General features: G+C 42.3%; 1 protein-coding gene across 2 annotated transcripts in view; it reads left to right on the top strand.

Moving 5' to 3' along the window:
• Positions 1-16,447, top strand: part of flrt2 (fibronectin leucine rich transmembrane protein 2) — a 43,800-nt gene extending 27,353 nt beyond the window's left edge. Inside the window, exons 1-2 of one of the 2 annotated variants that reach the window (XM_035678918.1) lie at positions 6,893-7,557; positions 9,969-16,447. In XM_035678918.1, coding sequence (XP_035534811.1) covers positions 10,414-12,396 — 1,983 coding nt within the window. In that variant the 5' untranslated portion in view covers positions 6,893-7,557; positions 9,969-10,413 and the 3' untranslated portion in view covers positions 12,397-16,447. Of the gene's footprint in view, positions 1-6,892; positions 7,558-9,968 lie in introns of those variants that run through there. The other variant, XM_035678919.1, reaches the window with a different exon arrangement.
• The last annotated feature ends 6,438 nt before the right edge of the window (positions 16,448-22,885 follow it).

Genomic DNA, 22,885 nt, shown 5'->3' on the forward strand with positions numbered 1-22,885 from the left:
TGTTTTGGTGTTTCGGGGCTTAGTTAATTAGTTGGAGGGGAAAGCCGAAGATAAACACAGATTGTCATTCAAGCACAGGCTAAGCCTTTAAACATCTGCCCACAGCTGTAAGGTCCTGATCAAATCAAGGTGGCGGTCAGACGCAGCTGTGCATGGTTAGGACATACTGACTCACTCATATTCAAAAGAAGTAATAGATTTTTTCTTTCTTTTGACTTTGTCTTATTGTTATAAAACTCATTTTTTTAAATAAATGAATATGCTTTTACGAATCTTTCTTTAAAGTCTTAAGTTTCTCTATTGTTTGTCTTAGCCTGTTTTCTTTAAAAGGTAAAGCACTGGCTCATATGAATACAAGAAAGGAATGAATGGCTCAAAACCTACTGTGAAGCTTCTATTTATTTCAAATTGAACATTCTTGAAAATTGTAGAGAAATAAAGAAAGCTTCATATTCTCTAATTGCACTAGAATGTAACAATATAAACATATTACAGTCATTAAATTGGTTAAACAGATCACAATACCTACTGTACAATCTTAATTAGCATTTCATATTGAATATTTGTATATTTGTATATGCCAAAACAGTGGGAGATGTAGTTAGATGTAGTAGCAAAAATGTCATAATACTCATATTACCCATATACAATCCTATTAAACGTCAGATTAAATACTCACATATGACATTTTTTATATGTATTGTCAAACATGTATTGTGTTTTGGAAATTCTGATAAAAATGTCTGGGTTTTAATCAAACCAGATAATACAGAGCAGTGTTAACGTGCAAACCCCTGAGTGCTTGCCTGTGAGAGTTCTGTTTTGACTGTTTCACTGGAACAATTTCTGAAGAGGTGAAATTAGTCAATATTGCACTATGAAAAAAGAAAAAGATTAAAGAAAAATAATTGTAATTTTGTGTGGCTTCTCCACAATGCCAAAGACTATCATAACCTTTTGTTTGATGTGGTGTGATAACTGTTTATTTTGAGATTTATTGTGTTTAGTGGCCCACACCTCACCCCCATCTGAAGCTGTAAAAGAGTCCAGCAGGATGGACTCAACCTATCCACTTATTTTGCCCACATGTGTGTCTGATACTGATAAGATTCATCTGTGTCATTCCAGTAGTCATCACAGATGATTCAGGGTCTGGATATATGTTTGTTCAGTCCCTGGTTTAGTGACTCATGGATCTACAGTATTTGTACTGTTTAGCCTGGGAGGCAGGAGCGGCCCTGAGCCCCCTTCCACCCACCCAGAAGACTTCCTCTTTGCTCAACTCAGAAGGGGAAATTTAGCCCAGATGTGACTTCAAACAAAAGAAAAGCTGCAGGGATTGGAGGTGGGATCAGGCCCATCTTTCGCGTGACCCTGGGACCTGCTCCTTCCTGGCATCTGTCTATTTTTCTCCTCTTCTGTTCTTTCTCTGATGATCTCTTGTAAGTTCTCGTCTCGCTTTTACTTTTATTCCTAAACAGCATGGCTGTTTTTAGCAAATCAGTACTGTGTCATTCCTGCTTTGGCTGTTCAGTTACCCAACATCGTATGTAAAATGATAAGGAAATTCTGTGTAGCAGCACATTCTCACCAAATATGGTGAAATTCTGGGATTTATAATGTCCTCAGGAAATACACCCTTAAGCTTTTTGAATGCTAAAAAGAAATACACACAAAGTGCTTCACTGTTCAGCTTTGTGTTGTATCTTTTTCTCATAAATACTTAACCAAATGTAGAGAACACGGTGACACACCACTATTTACAGGAAACACTTCAGTGAGGAATAAGCTGAAAAACATTTAGCTGTAAAACATCAGTGCAATTAAACAACAGGTTTTGGAGATTGTTCTTTCGCCGCTCTTATTAACCCGTACAACTATACAGCAAGCTCAATTCCCAAGAAACTGTCCCAGATTTCGCACTATGGGTGGGCAATTAGGGGCCAGGCCTGCCCTGGGTGACCTCTGTGCCCCCCCATGCTGCATCGTGCCGCATACTACTTGTTACTTGGCTATTCCTTTCTTTTATGTTTATTACAGTTATACATCTACGTAGCTGGGGCTACAAGCAACATATTTAGTAGGCCTAGGTTTGATAGTGTAATCCAAAGTTCTGATTTATTGTGCCGGCCTCCAAAAATCAAATCCCCCGGACTCCAGAAAATAGTATAAATAGAACACACTTCATGGCCGTGGTGTTCGCAGCTGTCTGTGTGCACATCTGTTATGGAGTATATTCAGGCCTTTAGAGTCTCCAGCCTTGCTAGCAGCTCTGTGAAGCTGCACCTAGGCATAACAGTGCTTTGAGCTAAATGCTAACATCAGCATGTTTAGCCTGTATAATGTTTTACATTGCATGTTAGCATGCTAGCGTTTGCTGATCAGCACTAAACAAAGTATAAGTGATGCTGATGGGAATGTCATTAGTTTTGTTGGTATCTGATCATAAACAAAAGTATCGGATAGAATAGAATTTTAACCTGATAGTGGTTCTAGACTAGAGGCACAATTTTACAATTTATTGGGGAAAGATGAATGTTTGTACAAAATGTAATGGCAATCCATCAAGTAGATGTTGAGATATTTTACGGAATAAGGGCAAATTGTCCTTTTGGTGGTGCTACAGTCGGGATCATCAAAGTCACTAGGGTTCATCCTCTGGACACCATGAATATCTGTATCAAATGTAATGATAATCCATCCAATAGTTGTCAAGACAAAAAGTCAACCTCATGGTGGCGATAGCAGAAAGGTCAGGCAATCAGTAGGGTTCATCCTCTGGGGATGTCTGTACACTATCTCATTTTACTTTAGCGTGGCTTAATAAAGAAGCCACAGTCAGAGAATATTTTCTCATCCAGATTGTTAGAAGAGTCTTTGAGGGTGCAGCTCACTGTTGTTAAACAATCTACTGGGTTTTCAGTGATTGGTGTTTAATTAGTATTACATTTTTGAGAAAATTGGATGCTTAGTTCTGTGACTGGAATGGATGCACTGAACATCAAACACTGGAGATGTGAAATAAAGTAAGACCTTCGGAGGGTGGATTGCTCCTTCAAGCTAGATTATTTCTCATAGCAGCGAGCAGCCCATGTCAGCAAAAAATGGCCACCACTTATCTCAACAATTACATGTTACTAAGCAGTTGTCTGAGGTATTAAATCTTAGGGGGACAAGGATGACACGGCCGCCACATGTCAGAAACAGCAGTAATCCACAATCCCCTCTTCCTGTTCTCTTTTGAGTGATTTTTAAACCTCCCCACCCCTTCTCTTCTGCCTCTTTCCCCCTCTTTCCTCTCCTCTCCTCTCACTCTGCTTTTCTCTCCCCCCGTCCCTCCCTCAGCAGAACTACAGGGGCTTGCTTGTTGTCAAGTCAGTGTTTTTACAGCCTGGCATTAGCACAGGGCAGCATTCAGTCAGGACACTGCATTCACTTTGCCTCCCCTATAATTCACATGCTCACGTGAGATCGCGCTGCCTTCGCGACCACTCATGAAATGACCCTGATTAAGCATTGCTGGCCCTTTGACAGACCATATTAGTCTTCTTATAAAAACACTCCACAAATAAATCTTTTATACATTTTAAATGCCACATATAACACCCTTGTGTGACATTATAAAGGCTCAGATGGAGCGGGGCTGTATTGACTTTTCTTACATGACAGTCGGGGGTCGATTTGTTCGACTTTAACCAGGAAGGAAGGTGTGGATGTAAATGTTGTTTAATCTAACTCTGCCATCTAATTAGAGGGCTACATTTCATCAATTGGGCGATGCCCCTCCCAAAGTGTTTTGTTTTGCATTTGTTGTGTGTGTGCTGTACGTGTTGTTGTATTTTTCAGTGTGTGTCAATCCTGATATGTTTGCAGAGAGATGGAGCAATAAAAGAAATCGAAAAATTGAAGAAAAAATGAATCTTGGTCTAGAGGGGGCTCAGGAGTTGATGCAATCCTCTGACTCCCTCTTCTCCTCTTAGCTCCTTGAGTAAAATATACAGTATGTTGTTGGCTGACTAGTTTCCTCTGCTGTGAGAATGCGCGGTTCTCTTCTGGGAGCCCTGCTGTGACATTAGATGCATGTAGATTGATAATCGACGGGGGTAAACATAATTACATCGCCTTAGAAATTAATGAACGCATTGATCGCCCACTCTAAACATTATCAGCATATTTTTCTTTAAGCCACTGGTATCTCGAGGGAAGGGGCTGATTATATCACGGCTTCAGCGATTTGCAATATTACTGTGGCTTCCCACAGTTAGTTCCTTCAAAGATCTTGCCAATACTTGTGGGGAGGTTTTTAAACACTGATGTTGTTGGCACCTTTGAAGTGCCTTTCAGTGTCCAGATGTAAATTCATGCAAGGAGAAGTGTGATAAGCTAATGATGTCTCCGGGGACTAGAATTAATATAACCAAGGGATAAACATATCTGCATATCTGAGTGGATTTTTTCCCCCTCTCCAGCCTCCTTTAACACCGTTTGGGGCCTGAGCAGGAGCAGATGGACAGAGCCAGCTTTGATGTGCTCTGGGGTCATGTGTATCTACAGTTTTATCAAGGTACACAAACGTGCAGAGTAAATATGCCACGCCAAAACTCTGGGAAAGGCAGAGAAGGGGAAATTCCACTTTGAGATTCAAGGGAGGGTGTAGACTGAAATATTTCTCTGCATTTGTGCAACTTAGATCTAGCTTAAAATCTGCTCTGTTAAGCTTGATTTGAATTTGAATAAAGGAATTGTTTGATCTGATGCAATCAGTATGTTCAGGCTATTTTACACCTAATTCTAAGCTCAGTTATTTTGCTTGACAACTATGAACAAAATCAAATTAACATGCTGGATAATGGCTTGAGCATATTTGCCTACGGCCCTTCTATCGCCCATTTAAGTGTCTGTCATTTTATATCCATTTGCGTGCCAGAAAAGAGACATTCCATAATGCTGCACTGACCAGGAACAGAGCCCGCCACTGCAAAACATGTCCATCAAGGGGAAAATAAAAATAGGCTGTTTCCTCTAAATTCACTCAATCAATAATTCATGGCATGCACAGAAGCTTGATTTATGAAAGAATTAAATGTTGTGGACTGGGCCCTCGCAACAGCCGTCCATCTCGGGGACGTGGCAGCCAAAATTAAACATGAAAGGCAAACACGAACAACCAAATCATCTCGCCGAGAGTAGACGCTTCAGAAGACTTCAGCGGCACGTGCGCGCTGGGCCGCCTGAACGGACAAAACGACATCGGCGATTTGAGCCGGAGCAACATAATTTGTTCGTAACGTTTTCATGAGTTATGTATGTAGGAGTGGGTCACCAAAGGCCAGAAAGTGACATTAATACTATTTGGCAACCGAAGGCAGAGATGAAAGGCAAAGGTGCACCTGCTGACCTGTGGGGAACTTGTGACTGCTGAGTGCCTTTCTGACCCTGACTCTGGCTATAAACTAACAACACAGGAACATGACAGTTTTAGTATTGTTTCAGTCAAACTGAAATTTGAATTCTCGTCTCTTTTGTCAGTAATTTATACTTCCTCTGCTGTGCAAGGAAATATAAATTGTAAATGTACTGTGGCTATTGTATGTATTTTCACATTTTACAAAAGATGATAAAACTGTTTTGGACATATTTTTGGAAACAGCTTTGAAGTTTGAAACAAGTGCGTTTGTCACATATAATCATAAGTAGAATCACGCTTAAATTTAAGAAGGCAAGCCTCTGGGGGAGCATTTACCATGGCAACGAGCTAGCATTGCTAGGAGACGCGCTGTCAGCTTCTGTGTTACACTGGTGACTTTAATGACGTAGCCCTCACACACTGATATAATATGCTTTTTATGTAACTGTTGTGTATTTTTATGTCCACATAATGTTGACTCTTAGCTGTCTGTCCCTTTACAACATTCAACATTCAGGAGGAACTATTGTGTTATGAAGTATGTGTTTCACTTGTGAAGTAGAGACTAGCAAGCTAATAGACGCTAGTTAGTCTACCATTGGACACTGAAGTAGCACTATCGCAACAAATAAACATATAAAGAGCTAAATACTATAACTTAACTATAACAGTATTAAAATAAGAGTCATAAAGTTAGCAAATGAATTAGGTAATGTCGGTTATAAACTACAGCTATCTAGCCTGCTATATGTTGGCTAACATTAGCTAACATTGGTGAATGTGGATTGGGCAAGGTTTTACTGGAGTTCAACCTTTCATTTGTAAGACTGTTAACTAGTGTTATTTCCTCTTTTAAAAGTGACCTAGTCTTACTTTAATTTCACTTCAGCCTTTAAAGTTTATCTAGTCTAGAGTGTGTGTTTAAATGCCAATAATCTGAGTAAACGGGTGCAGGCAGCAGTGCACTGCTGAATCAGTGGCAGCACTAAGAAGCAATGTAGTCAGATGAAATTACTCCTGCTGTGTCTAAATGCTTCAAATTACTAGAAGAAAGTAAGTAAAGATGAGACTGTGCTTTACGCTTGAGGCTAATTACCCAGCTGTAATTAAAGAAACACCTCTCTGATAAGAACTGGGGCTGGTGGGCCTGAAACCTTATAATATTCCAGATATTCCAACAAAACTATAGCTAACAACAACAATGTACTTTTTGTGACCCCGATGATATATAGTCCCACAGCGGGGACACCGAGGGACTCCGGCCTGTAGTGATGTTTCATTGGGAATGTGACTTCAAGACGAATTCCTGGATTTCGCGGGATTAAAATGCAAATGAGCGGCTCCGGTCCTCGCGGCCGGCGGGAGTTTTGAGTGGGCCGGCCGGTACCGTGTAGGAATGAAGTATGCTCAGAGACGGACTATTCTCTGCAGTGTGAGGGCAGCGGGGAGGATCTGTGGCCTAAAGCCATCACGGAGCTGCTGGAGGAGATGCATTCTTTATTCTGAGGAGGGGAGGAGGGAGAGAGAGAGAGAGAGAGAGAGAGAGAGGGGGAGAGGTGAGCAGAGCACACACGTCGCACTATCAACTGAATCCATCCAAGAAATCAACTCGCATGGAGTCCGGCTCTGAGCTGCGTACACACTGAAGCCAAGTTTGCGCTCCTCCACTGAAACAGCGCACCGGACGGACGCAGCTGGCCGTCATGGCCCGTGGCGGATCAGGCGGCGGACACTTCGGCGAGTGCGTCTTCGTTCGGGCAGAGTGTGGAAGGGGAGAAGTGGGCTCTGCGATCACCCTGCCGCCGCTTTCTTCGGTCCTCATGCGCTGCACACGGTGTTGAGTTGAAGCGGAGGAGCTCCGTTGTGAAGCGCCCGGGAGCAGGGAAACTAAAAAAAAAAGAAAAAAGTGGTGGTGGTGGTAGACAGCGGTGCGGACAGGACGCGCAGCCACAACCGAGGGGGACCCTTGCGGGGAAATATGCTGTTCCGTAGACTCACCGGGCTCACGCTGCTGATCGGAACCGGCTCGCACCAGCTTTACCGAACGGACCTTTACGCACGGGCGTACGGCAGGACCGCATGAAGGACAGAGGCTCAGAGAAAGGGGAAAAGTTGAACGCGGTAGCGTAATGGATAAAGGCTCGCCAAAGGTACAGTGGCTGTTTCTCAATAACCCAGGACGCAGTTGGAGACATGTAGAGGGAGAATGACAGGCCTAAGTTGGATATCAATCGGCCACTTTTCAAATTAAATTCCTAATAAAATGTAGGCTATAATGAGGGAATCATATCTTACCAAGCCCACATTAAAAGCACACATATGTTTCCACCTCTGTAACTTAGAGCCCCGAGCAACCTGCACGCAGGGATCACCATCAACTGGCGCTAATTCACCAATTCCCAGTGACTTTTTATGATGAATTAAAGCCGTTGGCCAGTTTATCTGTAGCTTAATTAGATGGTTCATCGAGTTACAGATTACTGCACTACAAAGCGCACAGCTCCACATTTTTCACCCCGGGAGAAAACCTGACTTTTTTTTTTTTTTTTCATTTTTGGGGGGGGGGGGGGGCTTTCACTCTCAATGCACTGCACGGTTTTCAATTCCCCCTTTGAAATGATTCATTCAAATGAACACCGCTCACTGGGCAGGCTTTGAAGTATACCTGATCCGCCTCTTATCGCCTCTTAAATACCCTATCCATTTTAAACTTTTAATTGCGTTTCTGTCGCTAAATCCAGTTCTAATCGGATTGTCCTGGCCACATATCACAGCGTTCATCTGGCGCTGAGAAACTGTGCTCCCTCGGCTGGAAATTAAAGAAAAAAGAAAGAGAGAAAAAAAAAAAAAAAGAAGTCTTTCCCTCACTTTCCCTCCCTGATCTATCCATGCCCACCATTTATCAGGTTCGGGGTTGTCAAGAGAGGACCAACTTGACACCAGGCTTCTCTTTAGGGTTATTATTTGGGTTCTTGGTGACATTTTATTTATGCAGCTATAATAATCTTGATGCTGCTGCCTTCTGCTGTTGATTCTGCTGCTGTGGCAGCACATTTTATCGCCTCATGTGGTTGCTTATACCCCCCCAAGCTTATTTGATTAAATTTAGCTCTTTCAATTTAGAAAAGTAGATCACAGATGTGTGTCAAAGGATTGTTTCTCCATCTCTGCCACAAAGAGCTAATGCAGGCTCCAGCTCGTCAACAAACAACAGGAGCAGGGCTACGGAGGCAAATGGATGGGTTTGCTTTACTTAGTATTTTTTAATTCTACTATTTTATTCCTTTCGTTACAAAATATAGCTTCCTGTCACGGCTGCTAGACGTTAAAAAAAAACAAGCTGAAATGTATTTTAAAGAATTTGCCAAAACAGCAATAATTCCGATTATTTTGTGAATTATGTTGGTACTCCTCTTTTTGACACGCTGCAGGACACCTTAATCCACGCTCATGGCCGCTCCTGTGCTTAACATTCAACCCATCGCTCCCATTATCGTGTGTCATCCAACATTGACTCAGGGTGGAGCTTCAGTTAAGCTGAGAGCTACTGATGACAACCAGTATCTTTCAATCATGTCGGGGAAGAGGGGGGAAAAATGTTTGATGGGTCGTAAAACTTGGAATAATGGATCTGGGGGTCTACTGTAATCCAATGGCCTTGTGCTTTACTACAAGCCTCTCCATGCTGAAAAATAGCCTGTATCGATCATTTATTGCAGGTGGAGGGACTAAATTATTTTCCAATCCCATTTCATTTGACAGCTCATGTATGTCACTCTAGCGAGAGGAGGAGCTGGCGTGCAGGGGCTTCTATTGCTCTGCTGCCTCCCCTTTGTTTTGTAATCCCACTCTTCCTCTCCTTAAATCTGAACTTCGATGGTGTGTTCAGGCCTTCGCTTAATAACGAGCTCCTCCTTAGGCCACCGGCAAAACAATCGCTTCTGTTTACTGTAAGCACTCGTGTGTTTACTGTGTACCTCTGCCCACAGTGTCTGCTCAAGCAGACAGAAAATGACAGTCGTAACTTGTTTTCTGCTCCTTATTTTTTTCTCAAGGAAATATTTTCTGCATCCATGTCGGCACACAAAGAGATGATGTCTTTATTAGCCTTATCTCCTTTTAGCCTGTTTTCCATTAAGCAGCACTGATGTTGCTCAGAACCTCTGTGAATCCATGAGTGTGTGTCCTTGCAGTGCTCTATTCCCTCCTTTGATAGAGCGGAAGGGATAAAAGCCTTCTTTATGTCTGTGAAACCGGATGTGCAAGAGCTGTTCTGAATATTTATCAGATGGTTTGACTCCTTTTTTAAATAGCCAGTGCATAATTTGACATCAGCAGTGAACGATATGTTTTGTGACTCTGTCTCTCTGTTTAGGAGAGAGGGAAAGAGTGAGAGGGAAGGAAAGACAGTTGGTGTGTGTGTGTGTGTGTGTGTGTGTGTGTGTGCATGTTTGTATGTTAAATAAAGAGACAGAGGAAGAGAGGGAAAAGAGAGGCCTCTTTTTCTGAGAACAGGCCACCCCTAAATATACTAATCCAGCATTTCTTTGTTTTCCCACAGGTCTCTGGATCCAAATGTCACCCCCCTTGGACTCTGCCCTGGTCGGGGACCAGCAGTGTGTGACGGACAGGCGAGTGGAGCCTGTGGCGGCTCTCTACTCCGTGGCTTCAAATTGCCCCTGGCTGAGCTCTGCATGGAGCAACGAGTGAAGAGTCCTGCTATGGTCTGATGTCTCAGCATGGATGGAGTCAGTCAGAGGACCGGCCACCACTAATGAGACCATCGCTCTTCAGCTGAGGACTAGCATTTACAGGATTACTCCCACGGTTTCCTGCTCTTTTGCCAGCTAACTGCATCATTACCAAACTCTCCTAGATGGACCTTTGGTGGGTCTGTTTTTTTGGTGGATATATACGTCATTGCCTTTCTGATTTTCAGTTTTAGTTTTATTCCCTCCCACTTCTTTTTTATTGTTGGTTTCCCTTTTCTGTTTTGTTTTTCCACTATGGAGTTTCTTGCTGGACCCTGGAATAAAGATTGGGCTTCATTCTTGCAATTTTGGTTGACTGTCATCCTAAGCCTCCAAATGCAATTCAGCCCGGGTGCCTCTTGCCCGGAGGAGTGTCGTTGTGACAACCAGTTTGTGTACTGCAATGAACGCAGCCTGACATCAGTGCCTCTGGGGATGAAGGAGGGCTACAAGGTCCTCTACCTACATAACAACCAGATAAACAATGCTGGCTTCCCTATGGAACTTCACAATCTGGCTTCCGTGGAGACTGTGTATCTCTACGGCAACCAGCTGGACGAGTTCCCCGTCAATCTGCCCAAAAACACCAGAGTCCTGCATCTCCAGGAGAACAATATCCAAACCATCTCCAAGGCAGCCCTGGCCCAGCTGACTCGACTAGAAGAGCTACACCTTGATGATAACTCCATCTCCACAGTGGGGGTGGAAGAAGGGGCCTTTAGGGAGGCAGTAAGCCTCAAACTCCTCTTCCTCACCAAGAACCACTTAAGCAGCGTTCCCATTGGCCTTCCTGAGGACCTAAAAGAGCTGCGGTTGGACGAAAACCGCATTGCTGTTATTGCAGAGGAGGCCTTTCAGAATGTGACACGGCTGCAGCGCCTCCTGCTGGACGGGAACCTGCTAACGGATGAGGGCATTGCACCAGGGACCTTCCAGGACCTGGTCAACCTCCGTGAGCTGGCTCTGGCCCGCAATTCACTCACCTTCCCCCCTCCCCTCCTACCCAGCCAGTCACTGGTCAAACTCAGCCTGCAGGAGAACCAGATTAACCAGATCCCTGTGGCAGCCTTCGCTGCCTTAAATAGGCTGGAAAAACTGGATATTTCCAGTAACCAGCTTCAGACTCTTACACAGGGTGTATTCGATGGCCTGTCAAGCCTAAGGCATCTCATGGTGCGAAATAACCCCTGGCGTTGTGACTGTGCTGTGAAGTGGGTGGTGGTGTGGCTCAAGTCTTTGCCTTCCACCATCAACGCCAGAGGGTTCGTGTGCCTGAGTCCAGAAAAGGTGCGTGGCATGGCAATCAGAGAACTCACGCTGGATATTATAGAGTGCCCGGTTGATGGTGACCTGCCGCCCTGGCCCACCCTCCGCTCCACACCCCCTCCCCCACCCACAACCACCCCTGTCACCACCATGATCTCCACCCTCATCACCACATCCATCCCTTACTACTTTGACTCACCCTCCCCTCCCTTACCCCCGATCCATAACAACCCTCCTGGGCCCCTGCCTCCTTACGAGGACCCCCTTCAGATCTCCTTCCACGTGGTCAACTCCACCAATATCGAGGTGAGCTGGGCGTCCTATTTCACCGTCACAGCCTACAAGGTCACGTGGGTCAAAAGGGGCCAAAGCCAAATAAACGAAGGAATGCGGGAGAGGACTGTGAGCGGGGACCGGCGGCATATTAGCCTGACAAACCTGGAGCCCCGGTCTGTGTATCGGATCTGCGTGCACGTGCTGGACACCCTTAACTCCTACAGACCCGGAGAGGATACTATATGCTCTGAGGCCAGGACCAAGGCTGCCGTGACCACTAAACCTCCTGGTAGAGAGCAAGCTCCTCAGGAGAGCATCAACTCCACGCTGCTAATGGCTGGGATCATAGGTGGGGCGGTGCTTATCATCCTGGTAACGCTGCTCAGCCTGTTCTGCTGGCACATGCACAGGAAGAGCCGGTCATCTTCGACCAAGTGGAAATACAACCGGGGCAGGAGAAAAGACGACTACTGTGAGGCTGGAACCAAGAAGGATAACTCCATTCTGGAGATGACTGAGACCAGTTTTCAGATAGTGGCGCTGAACAATGAGCAGCTGCTCAAGGGAGATTTCCGTATCCAGCCCATCTACACGCCCAACGGGGGCATTGGATTTAGAGACTGTCACCTCAGTAACAACAGCATAGCCTACTGCAAGAGCAGTAACGTGCCCAGTACAGAGTTCTGCCACACGTGATGCAGCAGCGAATAGTACAGAGGCATTCACACACACATACACACACACCAGAAACACTACCAATACATGCATACACACACACACACACACACACATACATACATCATTTGTGTAGACAACAAAAAACATAAAAATTCTAGTCAAATATAACTGTACTATATATATTTCCAAGTTCTGTCTACGATGTAATTTATACTGTGGATAATAATGTGGGATTCTCTGCTATCTTTTTTATTCTTAGAAAAAGAGATACAAGTGTTTCTTTTTTTATAACCAGCAGGGTTTTGAAAGTTGTTTTAATGGTCAGTACTGTACATGAACATGGATTTGTACAATCACGGCACCCTGGGTGTAGCTTCTGACGAACGCTGTCAGCCTTGGAAATGTAAGGGCACTTAGAGGGCTGGGATCCTTTGCTAACCACAGAAGCAAAATATGGCCTTTTTTGCGTTTTGAAACACTGCAAACGCTCCCCAGTACAAAAGAACAGTAGTAAAGACAACACAGCACAGGGGAAGTCCGAACACTGCTGATTAGAGCGCTGTGGAAATATAGCACTGGTTCACTGGTGGCATGTTGTAAAAAGGAACTGAAGTGCACTTTCTTATTAATGGAAGCAAGGCAGGAAATGAGCAGAGGTGGTGATCAGGATGGTGGATGGTTGTGTGAGGAGAATGTCATCGAGCCTGTGGAAAAGCCTGGACTGAGATTTCCCAAAAGTGCCTTAACATTAAAAGCATCTTTGTTCTATTGGTTTACAGTGGAACAAAGGTGGGCTTAGACACTTTTTGGAAAACTCTAAAAAAAAAGGATGTAATTTTTAGCACCCTGAAATTTGTTTTTTTTAGGGAGGAGGTGCAATTATTAACATGAGTTCTAAAAAGCAACAAAGGATTATTGACCCTAATGAGGTCCATAGATGTGCTGAGACTTGCAGATCCTTTTGAAGAAATTCCCTAATTTGTACTGCTTCGGTTTTTTTCCATGTTTTGGCAACTGAGGCCACAAGGGGGCAGTTTCCCTCAGCGTCGTGTGTGGGATGGAGGAACAGAGGGCAAGACAGACAGAGAGGGAGAAAGAAAGAAAGAAAAAAAAGCTGAATAGATCACTTTACCTCCACCATTCCCCTGGAGTCCATTACCCAGACGACATTACTCATGCTCAAACAGCATTGTTTAGAGTATTATTGCTCATCGAGCTACTTAATGATGTGGAATCATTTAAAACTAACAGTGTTTTCTGTGTTTCATGGCTAAATGATATGGATTTTCACCACTGTGGACTATCATGAGGGAGAAGGCCTCTGAGTGTGTGTGTGTGTGTGTGCGTGGAGAGCGGGATGAATTTTCAGAAAGCACACACATAACGCTAATTATACATCCACTTATTTCAACCTCGTCCCAGCGTTCATTAGGCTTTTTAATAAATTAGGAAATTACAACAATAAGATCGCGCTCCGCCCATGATCCTCACAATGAACGGTTGTGACTGATCAGCTCATCGGGCGGCTCATCATTTATCCTTTTGTGTACATTTACGACACTGTCTCCTTCATTTATGGGTCGCTCACGTGAACAATGCACCTGCTCACTCCACAACATTAGTTTCGGCAGTGATGATCCTCACCCCATCTACCCTCATTTTCTGTCTCACTGTCTCCCTGACTGTCTGTCTCGGATCCCTGCATGGGCTCAATTAAAACGGTTTTCCTGCCCTTCAGCTCCCGGGCCGTGGTGGCAGCTCTTTGCATGTGAGGTGCCGGTGAGAGGTCTTCATTATGCACTCCTTAAGAAGACTTGATTTGATTTGACAAGATTTTATTTTGAGGGGCCAAGCTTAAAGAAATTCCCACAGCCGACCCCTCTGCCGCCCTCACCCCCTTCTCCCCCCTCCCACCCCTCTCCTCATAATCCTCGCCCAAAAAAGGGAGAAAAGTATGTAGACCTTATTTTCACTTGGCTGCGTGGAGCTCACGCTGGGAGAAAGTGTGTTAACTCTTTGTGAGGCGCGCAGATAGAGCTGCTCCAACGCGCACGGCAGAGAATCAACAGCTAAAATGATTTTTAAGGGCTTGCACTCAAGTTACACCAGAGGTCCGAGATTATCTCCGATTGGATTCGCCTCTGCAGTTGGGATATCTCGAAGTAGCTGCACTTACGTAAATTCCAGCAATAGCTCAGATCACAATCACATATGTGAGTACTTCAGTTTAAGGTGATGCACATATTTCCACCACCACCGAGACAATGCTGTGAGAACTGACAAACACAGTGACTGAATGAAATCTGTCATTTAGTGCCATATTATGTCTTCAAATCATATTTTTGATAAGACAGCTGACGTGTTTTTTCCAGTACAAGATGTTTTTTTGGAGTTTCATTTGACAGTATTTAAGTTTATCTTGAAAAGACAAAATCTCTATTATTAACATTTAAAGCAATAATTGGACATTATTTGGAGATAGTTAAACAAGATAGTAATTTGCAAACTTTAGAGTAGGCAGTCAACCTTAGACGGAGCCAGGCACGCTGTTTTCCCCTGCCTTCTGCCGTCTTTATGCTAAGCTAAGCTAACTGGCCGCTTACCACACAGACACTAGAGGGGTCTCATTCTTCTCATCTTGGAAAAAAAAGTGAATCAGCGCCAAATGTTGAACTATTCCTTTAAGCGAAACGTTTAGTGAAATAAGTTTTGCATTGCAACAAAATTCATGATTGTAGTGATCTCATTTCCCTGGCAGATGAATTACATTTATTTTATCAAAATTTTAGGGCTCAGATCTTCTTTTCATCTTGGGTTTAGTAACACGAAGATCTTCTGTGGTTATCAAAGCATCTCCACTTTTTATTTGAACCTTTTTCTACTAATATCCACAGCGGACCATAAACACTTGAACATTTACATCAGATATCGTTTATTCTTTGATATAGATGAAAGCCCTACTTTAAGTCACGTGCTGATCAAGCGAGGGCCGGGGTCAAACTGTTGCAACATATAGTATCTCCTCTGTCTGTGAATGTGTAACGGAGACAGATATTTGCCTTACCTTTTATGCAGGACTGAATGATTAGCTAGAGTGAGAGAGTTTAGTGGGATGAAGAAAAGGAGAGAAGACGAGACATTAAAAGACGGCAATGAGAATGCTGAACAGAAAGCACATTTCTCCCAACAAATTGAAGCCACGGCGGCAACAATAACAGTATTAACAGGAAGAGCAGCGCTAAGCGTGACACACAGTAGCTAACGAGAGACTGTTCATCCATAGTGCCAGACCTTAAGCGGTGCATGGCTAATGATTCAACTAGACGGGGGAAGGAGCTTTGGTGGCTGTTTTGCAGCGTACATTACTCTTAATTTTCTACTTGCTTGATAAAAGAACGCGGCTGCAGTGCCGTGACCAATGGAATTACACAAAACGTATTACAGACTGCTTGCGTGGGATTATTACTGTTTCAGGGTGCAGAGAAGTAATTTCCCTTAGAGCCCATTGAATCACGTCCAAATAATTATGTTTAATCTCTTGAGAGGTTAATTCAGACAAAACATGAGTGTCTGAAACATGTTTAAAGTCATCTTTTCTTCCTGTAGGCAAAACCTTCACTGCAAATATCTATTAGCCAGTAACTTTCATTCAAGGATTTTTGCATGTACTGTATTTAGCTTCATAGCCTTTCATTTGTGTCATACCGGGTCTTGGACTTTCTAGTATTTTTTCAAGCAATCACCCAGTGGTGGTTGAGGTACAGTGTGAGCAAGCATACGGAAAGGTTTCGCAGAAAGGCTGGAAATTTACAGTGCATGTAAAATGGCTATGTTGGGATATCGCCATCCTGGCTTCTCATCGAGACGCTGCAGTGTTACGTTAGCCACCCACACCAAGTTTTCTTAGGAACCAAAGTTAAATTTCTGTTCTCATGATGAAATATTGATGTTGTTCCATGTATGTGCCTTGAGGTTGAACTTACAATGTAAAGTCCTTGAAACCTTTAAATGTTTTTGCACAAACTGTAAATACTTAAGTGAAGCTTTTTGAAAATAAAAGAGCCATTGGATTTGAGCGATCACTCCTTTTATTTTAGAGAGCTGTTATCTAAATGAAAGTTTATTTTCTGTTGTGCTTCAATGAGTGATCCTGCATTCTCTGTTTCTTACACATTAGTTAGTGTGCTGGCAAAAGCTGTCAAGTTAACTTAGGAGAGAGTTTGCACAGAAACACGGGCCTAGCTAAATCTATTTTGGGTCAGACACTAGCAATTCTGGGTCAAAGATTTGTGCTGTACACACCATGCCAAGTTATCCTCTTATTTCTATACGGGAAGCCTGAGACATCTTAGCGTAGCCACCGCAGCTTAGCGTTCAGCTGGGGAAAATCCAGGATACTCTCTCATTCTACTTGTATGGCACAACTAAATCCCAGAATGGGCTCTTTCTCCAAATCCCTGTGTTCTACCAAAGTCCAACTTTTTTCCTCTCTGTCACCACATCCCAGTGTTGCCTATGTAACCTCCAGCCCGCTAAAGAACCCACATTAGCCCAATCTTAATTCACTATGACAATTAACCACATGCATTCTGCTGAAACACAAGGGTGTGCCACTTTGGTATTTTGAGCGGGAAATTGGTATTTTTCTCAAAATCCCCAAATGTCAAAATGTGATTTGTTATTGCAGAATTGTAGGCTTTTTGGGGAGGCCAAGTGGATGAGGTTTTGGCACTAAAATCATCTACTTTGCTATTCTCGCCTCCTTGTGTGTTGTGTAGCAAGTACCATGAAAGATTCAGAGCGTGTGATCTCACCCATCTGCATTCGCCAGGATTGGGTTGCAAGTCCATCACTGAGTGTGTGCATAGGGTTCTTCCAAGCTAGTAAGCTTTTACCAGCTAGTGTCAAACTAGGGATGGCCCAAATCAGGTTGCACCATTAAAAGTTAGTCTTATCAGTCGCTAGAAAACATCTGCAAAACTGTTGATTAAAATCTAAACAGAGTGTGATTGTGTATGAAGCTTCACAAGCTGAAGCATAACTTCCAAAAAATACAGAATTACAGTTTTAGGGGACAAATGATGGTCACTTGACTGCCAGTCCTTTAAATGTAGGTATGACTTTTTTTTATCTCCAAAAGCATACATGGTATTCACGCAGTTTTGAGGATGAGTGTGAAATATTTGATTATGCTAACCTAGCTTCAATTATTGGCTTGTTGTGTTGTTTTTGTGAAATGTAATTTTGAATCTCCCCAGAATGCATCATAATCAAACAACATTTTAATACGTGTCAGGTCAGATGTGTTGACCATATTACAAATGACCATCATATTATTAGTATATTAGCATGCTAACATTAGTTTTGTCAGTTAATTCAGTTTAACTGCACAGCAGTTCCATCTGGCAGTAAATACATATAGTAACAGCAAATGGTGGAAAGTAATTAAGCACCAGGTATTAAACTTCTGTACAAATCTGAGGTAGCCTACTTGCACTATACTTGATTACTTAATTTTCTTTTAAAGCAACTTTATTGCTGAAGCAGTGATCAGTTGTCACTTTACAAATTAAAATGTGTAAGATGAACTTGTAGGGTGAAGATTAAACTAGCCTGCAGTAAAAAGCTGTTAAAACTATTTCCACCTCCACCAACTACAATAGTAAAATGCTACTTATACATTCTTGTAGCAGTAAGAACAATACAATATATAATAGTAAAACTCACAGGCTGCTTTATGAGTACTTTTACTTTTGAACTTTAAGTACAGTTAGCTCCATACATTTTACTTATGGAACCTTTTCAGTGCAGGACTGTTACTTGGATCGAAACATGTCCTTCACCAATGGTAAAAGCTTATCTCTATGTGAGAACTAGTTTGTGTGGTGCAACCTGTTTTTGTGTAAATCTTCACTGAGTAAGCTTGAACTCCAGGCCACTAAGTTAATTGTCATAACACTGAAAAACTGAATAATAGCAGTGTTTGCCAGCACCATTTTTGTCCTAACACACAATGTTGTGATTAATTTAAAAGAAAGTGGTTGTGTTCGTCACAATCCATATGGCAGGAACTAATGAAATGTGGATTTTTGCCTTTGAATTGTTCACTGAACAGGTGTTAGCTCTGAGTAGCTGTTTTTTAATCTTTCCCTGCCAAAAGAACATTCAATTTTCTGCTTACAAGCTCTCTAACAGCTTCACTTTGTGATCCTCATTTAAGCATCTTCTAATCAGCCTCAATATGGAGGAAAAGTCATTAAAGGATGCAATTTAAAGCACTCTTATTCCAGGTATTACAAACATCGACATCTGGTAGAGTTAACATTGAACTGGCAGGTTTAAAGCTGTGCTCTGTTGTTATTCCCATCCTCCATTGCCCTGAGTAGCCTTTAATTAAAGACTGAATGCAGGTGAGGCCTTTGCTTCTTTCAACGTACTTCAAGCTAATGTGTGTCAGGATGGGTCACTGGATTTCTGCCCATTTGCTGCCAAAAGTGAATGTCATGAACATTAAGTAAAAGGCAGGCTAAATCAATTTAGGATCATCTTTCTGTGCTTTGAAATTATATGAAAAAACTAAATGAATGGAAAATTGGTCAAAACTGAGACTGCATGGTTTGCATTTGGTCCTGTGGCGAAGGAGCCTCGCCAGATCTGTTTAGTCTCTTCTTGAGCCCTGCTGTTTCCTGAAGGTGCTTACTTTATTTGATGTTAGTCATTAAAATTTGATGTTGCGAGTTGAAAGAGACCAAATCACAGCACCGACTCTATAGGATATCTTCGGACATTTAAACATTGAACACAGAGGGATATTTTAAGCAGTCGTCAATCAGGGGGCTGTTTTGAGATGCAAACCTAATTTCTCCTTCCAGTTTTTAGATGAGTGAGCTGAAGATTGCCATGTGAGAGTAGAATGCAAACAGAATTATTGCCAGTTTTTTTCTGTTTCATCAGCAAAGAAAATGTGCTTTGTGCCATCGAGATAAGCAAGATATTTTCTGTACCAAAATGAATGCAATGAATACTGCCTGCAGAGTCTTTATAGTCTGCAAGGAGACTTGTTGTCAAAACCAGAAAACCACAGCACTTTCTTAAACAAATGTACACAAAATGTGCGTTTTTGTATTTCTCTTTTACACCTAAGTGACGTGCCAGCTGCACACAGTCCTAATTGGTGACAAAATGATTTTTACTCCGAAACTGCCTGAAATCCTCTCAGGCCTGGAAGGCATTTGCAGGTGTTGACACAATGAAAGCAACCTCTGCTGTATACAATATGATGCAACCCACTAACAGAGTCCTGCAACAAATACCCTTGTGAAGCTGGCAATTGTCAGTTTGTGTTGACACTATATCCTACGGGCATTGATTCAACTATCTGGTCATTTTCAAGGCTGTAGTTTTTTGCTTTATTAGATTACATCATAAAGTGTACCTAAAATGTAGGCCTGGTGCACCTTTTAATAAAAATGCAACTCGTATTGAGTGTGTGTGTCTTAAGGAGACTGTGAAGGTACATACATGTATCTTTCTGCCAACACATGGTCAGGATTTGTGTTTTAAGACGCGAATGTGTGAGTGAAGCTGCAGACATTGTGTTACACTCACACTCCACTCCCTGCAGTGTATGACAGACTGAGGAACAGACTGTGAGGAGGTGAGATAGTAGCAAGTTAGCTTAAGTGAAAAGAGTGATGCCATAATGTAAAAACACTCCAGTCCAGCATTCAAAATCTTACTTAAGTTAAAAAAACATGAGCTAAATGTACTAAAAAATGCCCATGTTATATCATTATCTAGTGTTGGATTGTTAATATTGATTGTAGTTGGCTGAGGTGGAGCTAATTTGAACTATATTGTTGGATAGTCACTATAACAATGCATCATGTTTTACAGGCTTGTGTTTTGTATTGTATTGTAGATTGTAGTATAAATTAGCATTATATGTAAACACTCACAGTAGAAGTGCTTCAAAGTTGCACTTTTAAATCTACGATTAGTGATTTTTCTGGCAACTTGGGGGCAGCAACACAACCCTGACATCGCCTTTTAAGTCGATGACGAACTTGCTAGCTAACAGTTACTGAACATTATGATTCATTTGGAGTCGTATTTGTGTCCATCTGATGAAGTCTAATATTCTCTCCATTTTAGCTCTGTTTTTGTCTCTGAAATGGCACTTTAGCTTCTAAATAGCAAGCCACTAACTGTCTGTCTGCTGTTTGGTGCAGAGCAGGTGGTGTACAATTGGTCTTAAGAGCTGAAAGACAACACTATGAGGGAGGTGAGAGTGAACCAAAACAGTAAAGTTGTGGATCGGACAGCTAAACAAGAAGCTGAAAGTCACTATGAAGCCAGGGGTGTGTCCAGACTTTTCCGACTAGGGTGGAACAAGAGGGGCACTGACTTTATCACTCTAACTTTTAAAATGGAGCCCACTACAGCCTCTGAAAGACAATGCAAAGTGGAAGAGGTAAAGATAATAGGGTGGCAGTTCGGATGACCAATCAGATTTCAGGGGTGGCCAGTGCCACCCCAAGCCCCCCCTCTGGACACACCCCTGTATGAAGCTACATAAAACTGTCAAAATATCAGTTATAGCTGCTTAAATACAGTGTTTAATTAAATGTACAGTGTTAGCTTGAAGTATACAAAAAAAACTGGTTCTGGTTTACAGTGCAGTTGTTCCCTTAAAGCTACTGCTCTAAACGCACGTCCATATGGTCAGCTTTATATATGCATTTTCAATTGCATTGTCTCTTTATAAATGTCCCTGCTGCTGCATTATACGTCAGAGATACCCAGAGAGCTCACCGAGCAGATCATTACAAAGTGCAGTCATATAATGCACCTATTTTTCGTCAGCATGATAATGCCCAATTTCCCTCATCTATTTTTAAAAAGCCTCCTAAATAGGTCTTAATTATCTGCATCCATAACAGAAGCTCTGTGGCTGAGCAGATTCAATTCATTAGTCGCATGAAATATCAAGTTGTCCTAGCACTTTCACTTGTTTCTCAAGTTAACAATGTATGTCTTCACTGTCTACGGCGTACTTTTCTCTGGTATAAATTCATCCGTAGTTCTTTATACATGAAGCTACACATTTGTATGCTAATTGGTGATTTCTTCGTGCGGTGTTGGGTGCCTTAGAGAGGCTGTTATCATGGGGAAAGGTGATTTCTCCAAACACGTCAGTATAGAGAAATAATTGGTACGGATCTAAACAACACTTCCTCTATGTCTGGTTCCCGTGATTGAAAGTACTTGCACTTTCACCAACAGCTACTGAATATACAATATTAATGTTGTAGAAGAGCAAGCCAGGTGAGATTCTTAATAGAGAAAATATTTATAAATGCACAACACATAACAACACAATGGGGAAAGAGGCAGAAATACTTAAACATTTCTTCACATTTGCAATAAATGTATGGTTCCGGCTGCAAGTTGTTGAAAAAGTAATTTATGGCTAAACTAAATATGAACCCAGCCTTTTTAAATAATTAAAACGCTACCTGTCAGGGAAACTTAGAGCAAATTCCCCAGTAGCTGGCCAGATTAAAGTTTAACTTTCTCCCCTGGACCACATGGAGCATGGTAGCACCTCCATATGTTGGGCCAGTGGGTCAGAGGAGTCACAATTCCAGGTGGGACAGAGCAGCTGTGACCTAGAGCGAGACTCACCGTCTGGTAAGGCCCGTAATGAATGAAGACGGTGATGAATAGTGAAGGCAGAAGGCTCAAGGCTTTCTGGAGGTGACCAGGAGGAAACTCAGAAAATGTTTTTTTTTTTATTATTATTCTCATGTTACACAAGTTCAGCCTCCAGCCTATGGGAGGTTTATTGACAAAGCGCTGGTTGATTATAAATGTTGAAAGGTGGATTACTCATAGGAGCTAATAAAGTTTGTAATGATTTTCAAGAGAAAAGGTCTGAGCATTACCAGTGTAAAAGTTAAATAATGCAAAGCTTGTTATAGTGCCTTTGTTTTCCAACTATCTGGATGAATACTAAATGGCAACAAATGACTAAGAATTAAAAAAAAACATTTTAAAAATGTAAATAATTTGAGTACACAACTCCGGCAAATAATGCTGTGATAGAGACATGAACCACTTGGGATGTCAGTCGAAATTAATTCATCCCACAACAAGGCCTCATGGGATGTATTTATGACACTGACAATGACTTCATCGTTGAGGGTCGGGTTTTTTCAAACATGAGTTATGACAAACCTTGATAATAGACAATGAAGTCTGCATGCTGTAAAAATGCCAACTTACATTCTTCGGCATAAATAAACCCCACAAGTGGTCTTTTAGTTGTGGAATGCAAAACAACCAGCTCTGGGAGTTGACCTTATGTTTACCTTCTACACTGTAAAATGTTACTAATACGCTAAATCAACTCTTAAACTTAGATTAATGTACATGCTTGAGGCTAGCTACTTGTCTCTTTTATACTTGCGTTTTGGGTTTAAATAGTTGTTTCACTGATCTAAAT

This window comes from Morone saxatilis, unplaced genomic scaffold, assembly GCF_004916995.1.
Source record: "Morone saxatilis isolate NCDOM2014 unplaced genomic scaffold, NCSU_SB_2.0 Contig7, whole genome shotgun sequence".
NCBI lineage: Eukaryota > Metazoa > Chordata > Actinopteri > Moronidae > Morone > Morone saxatilis.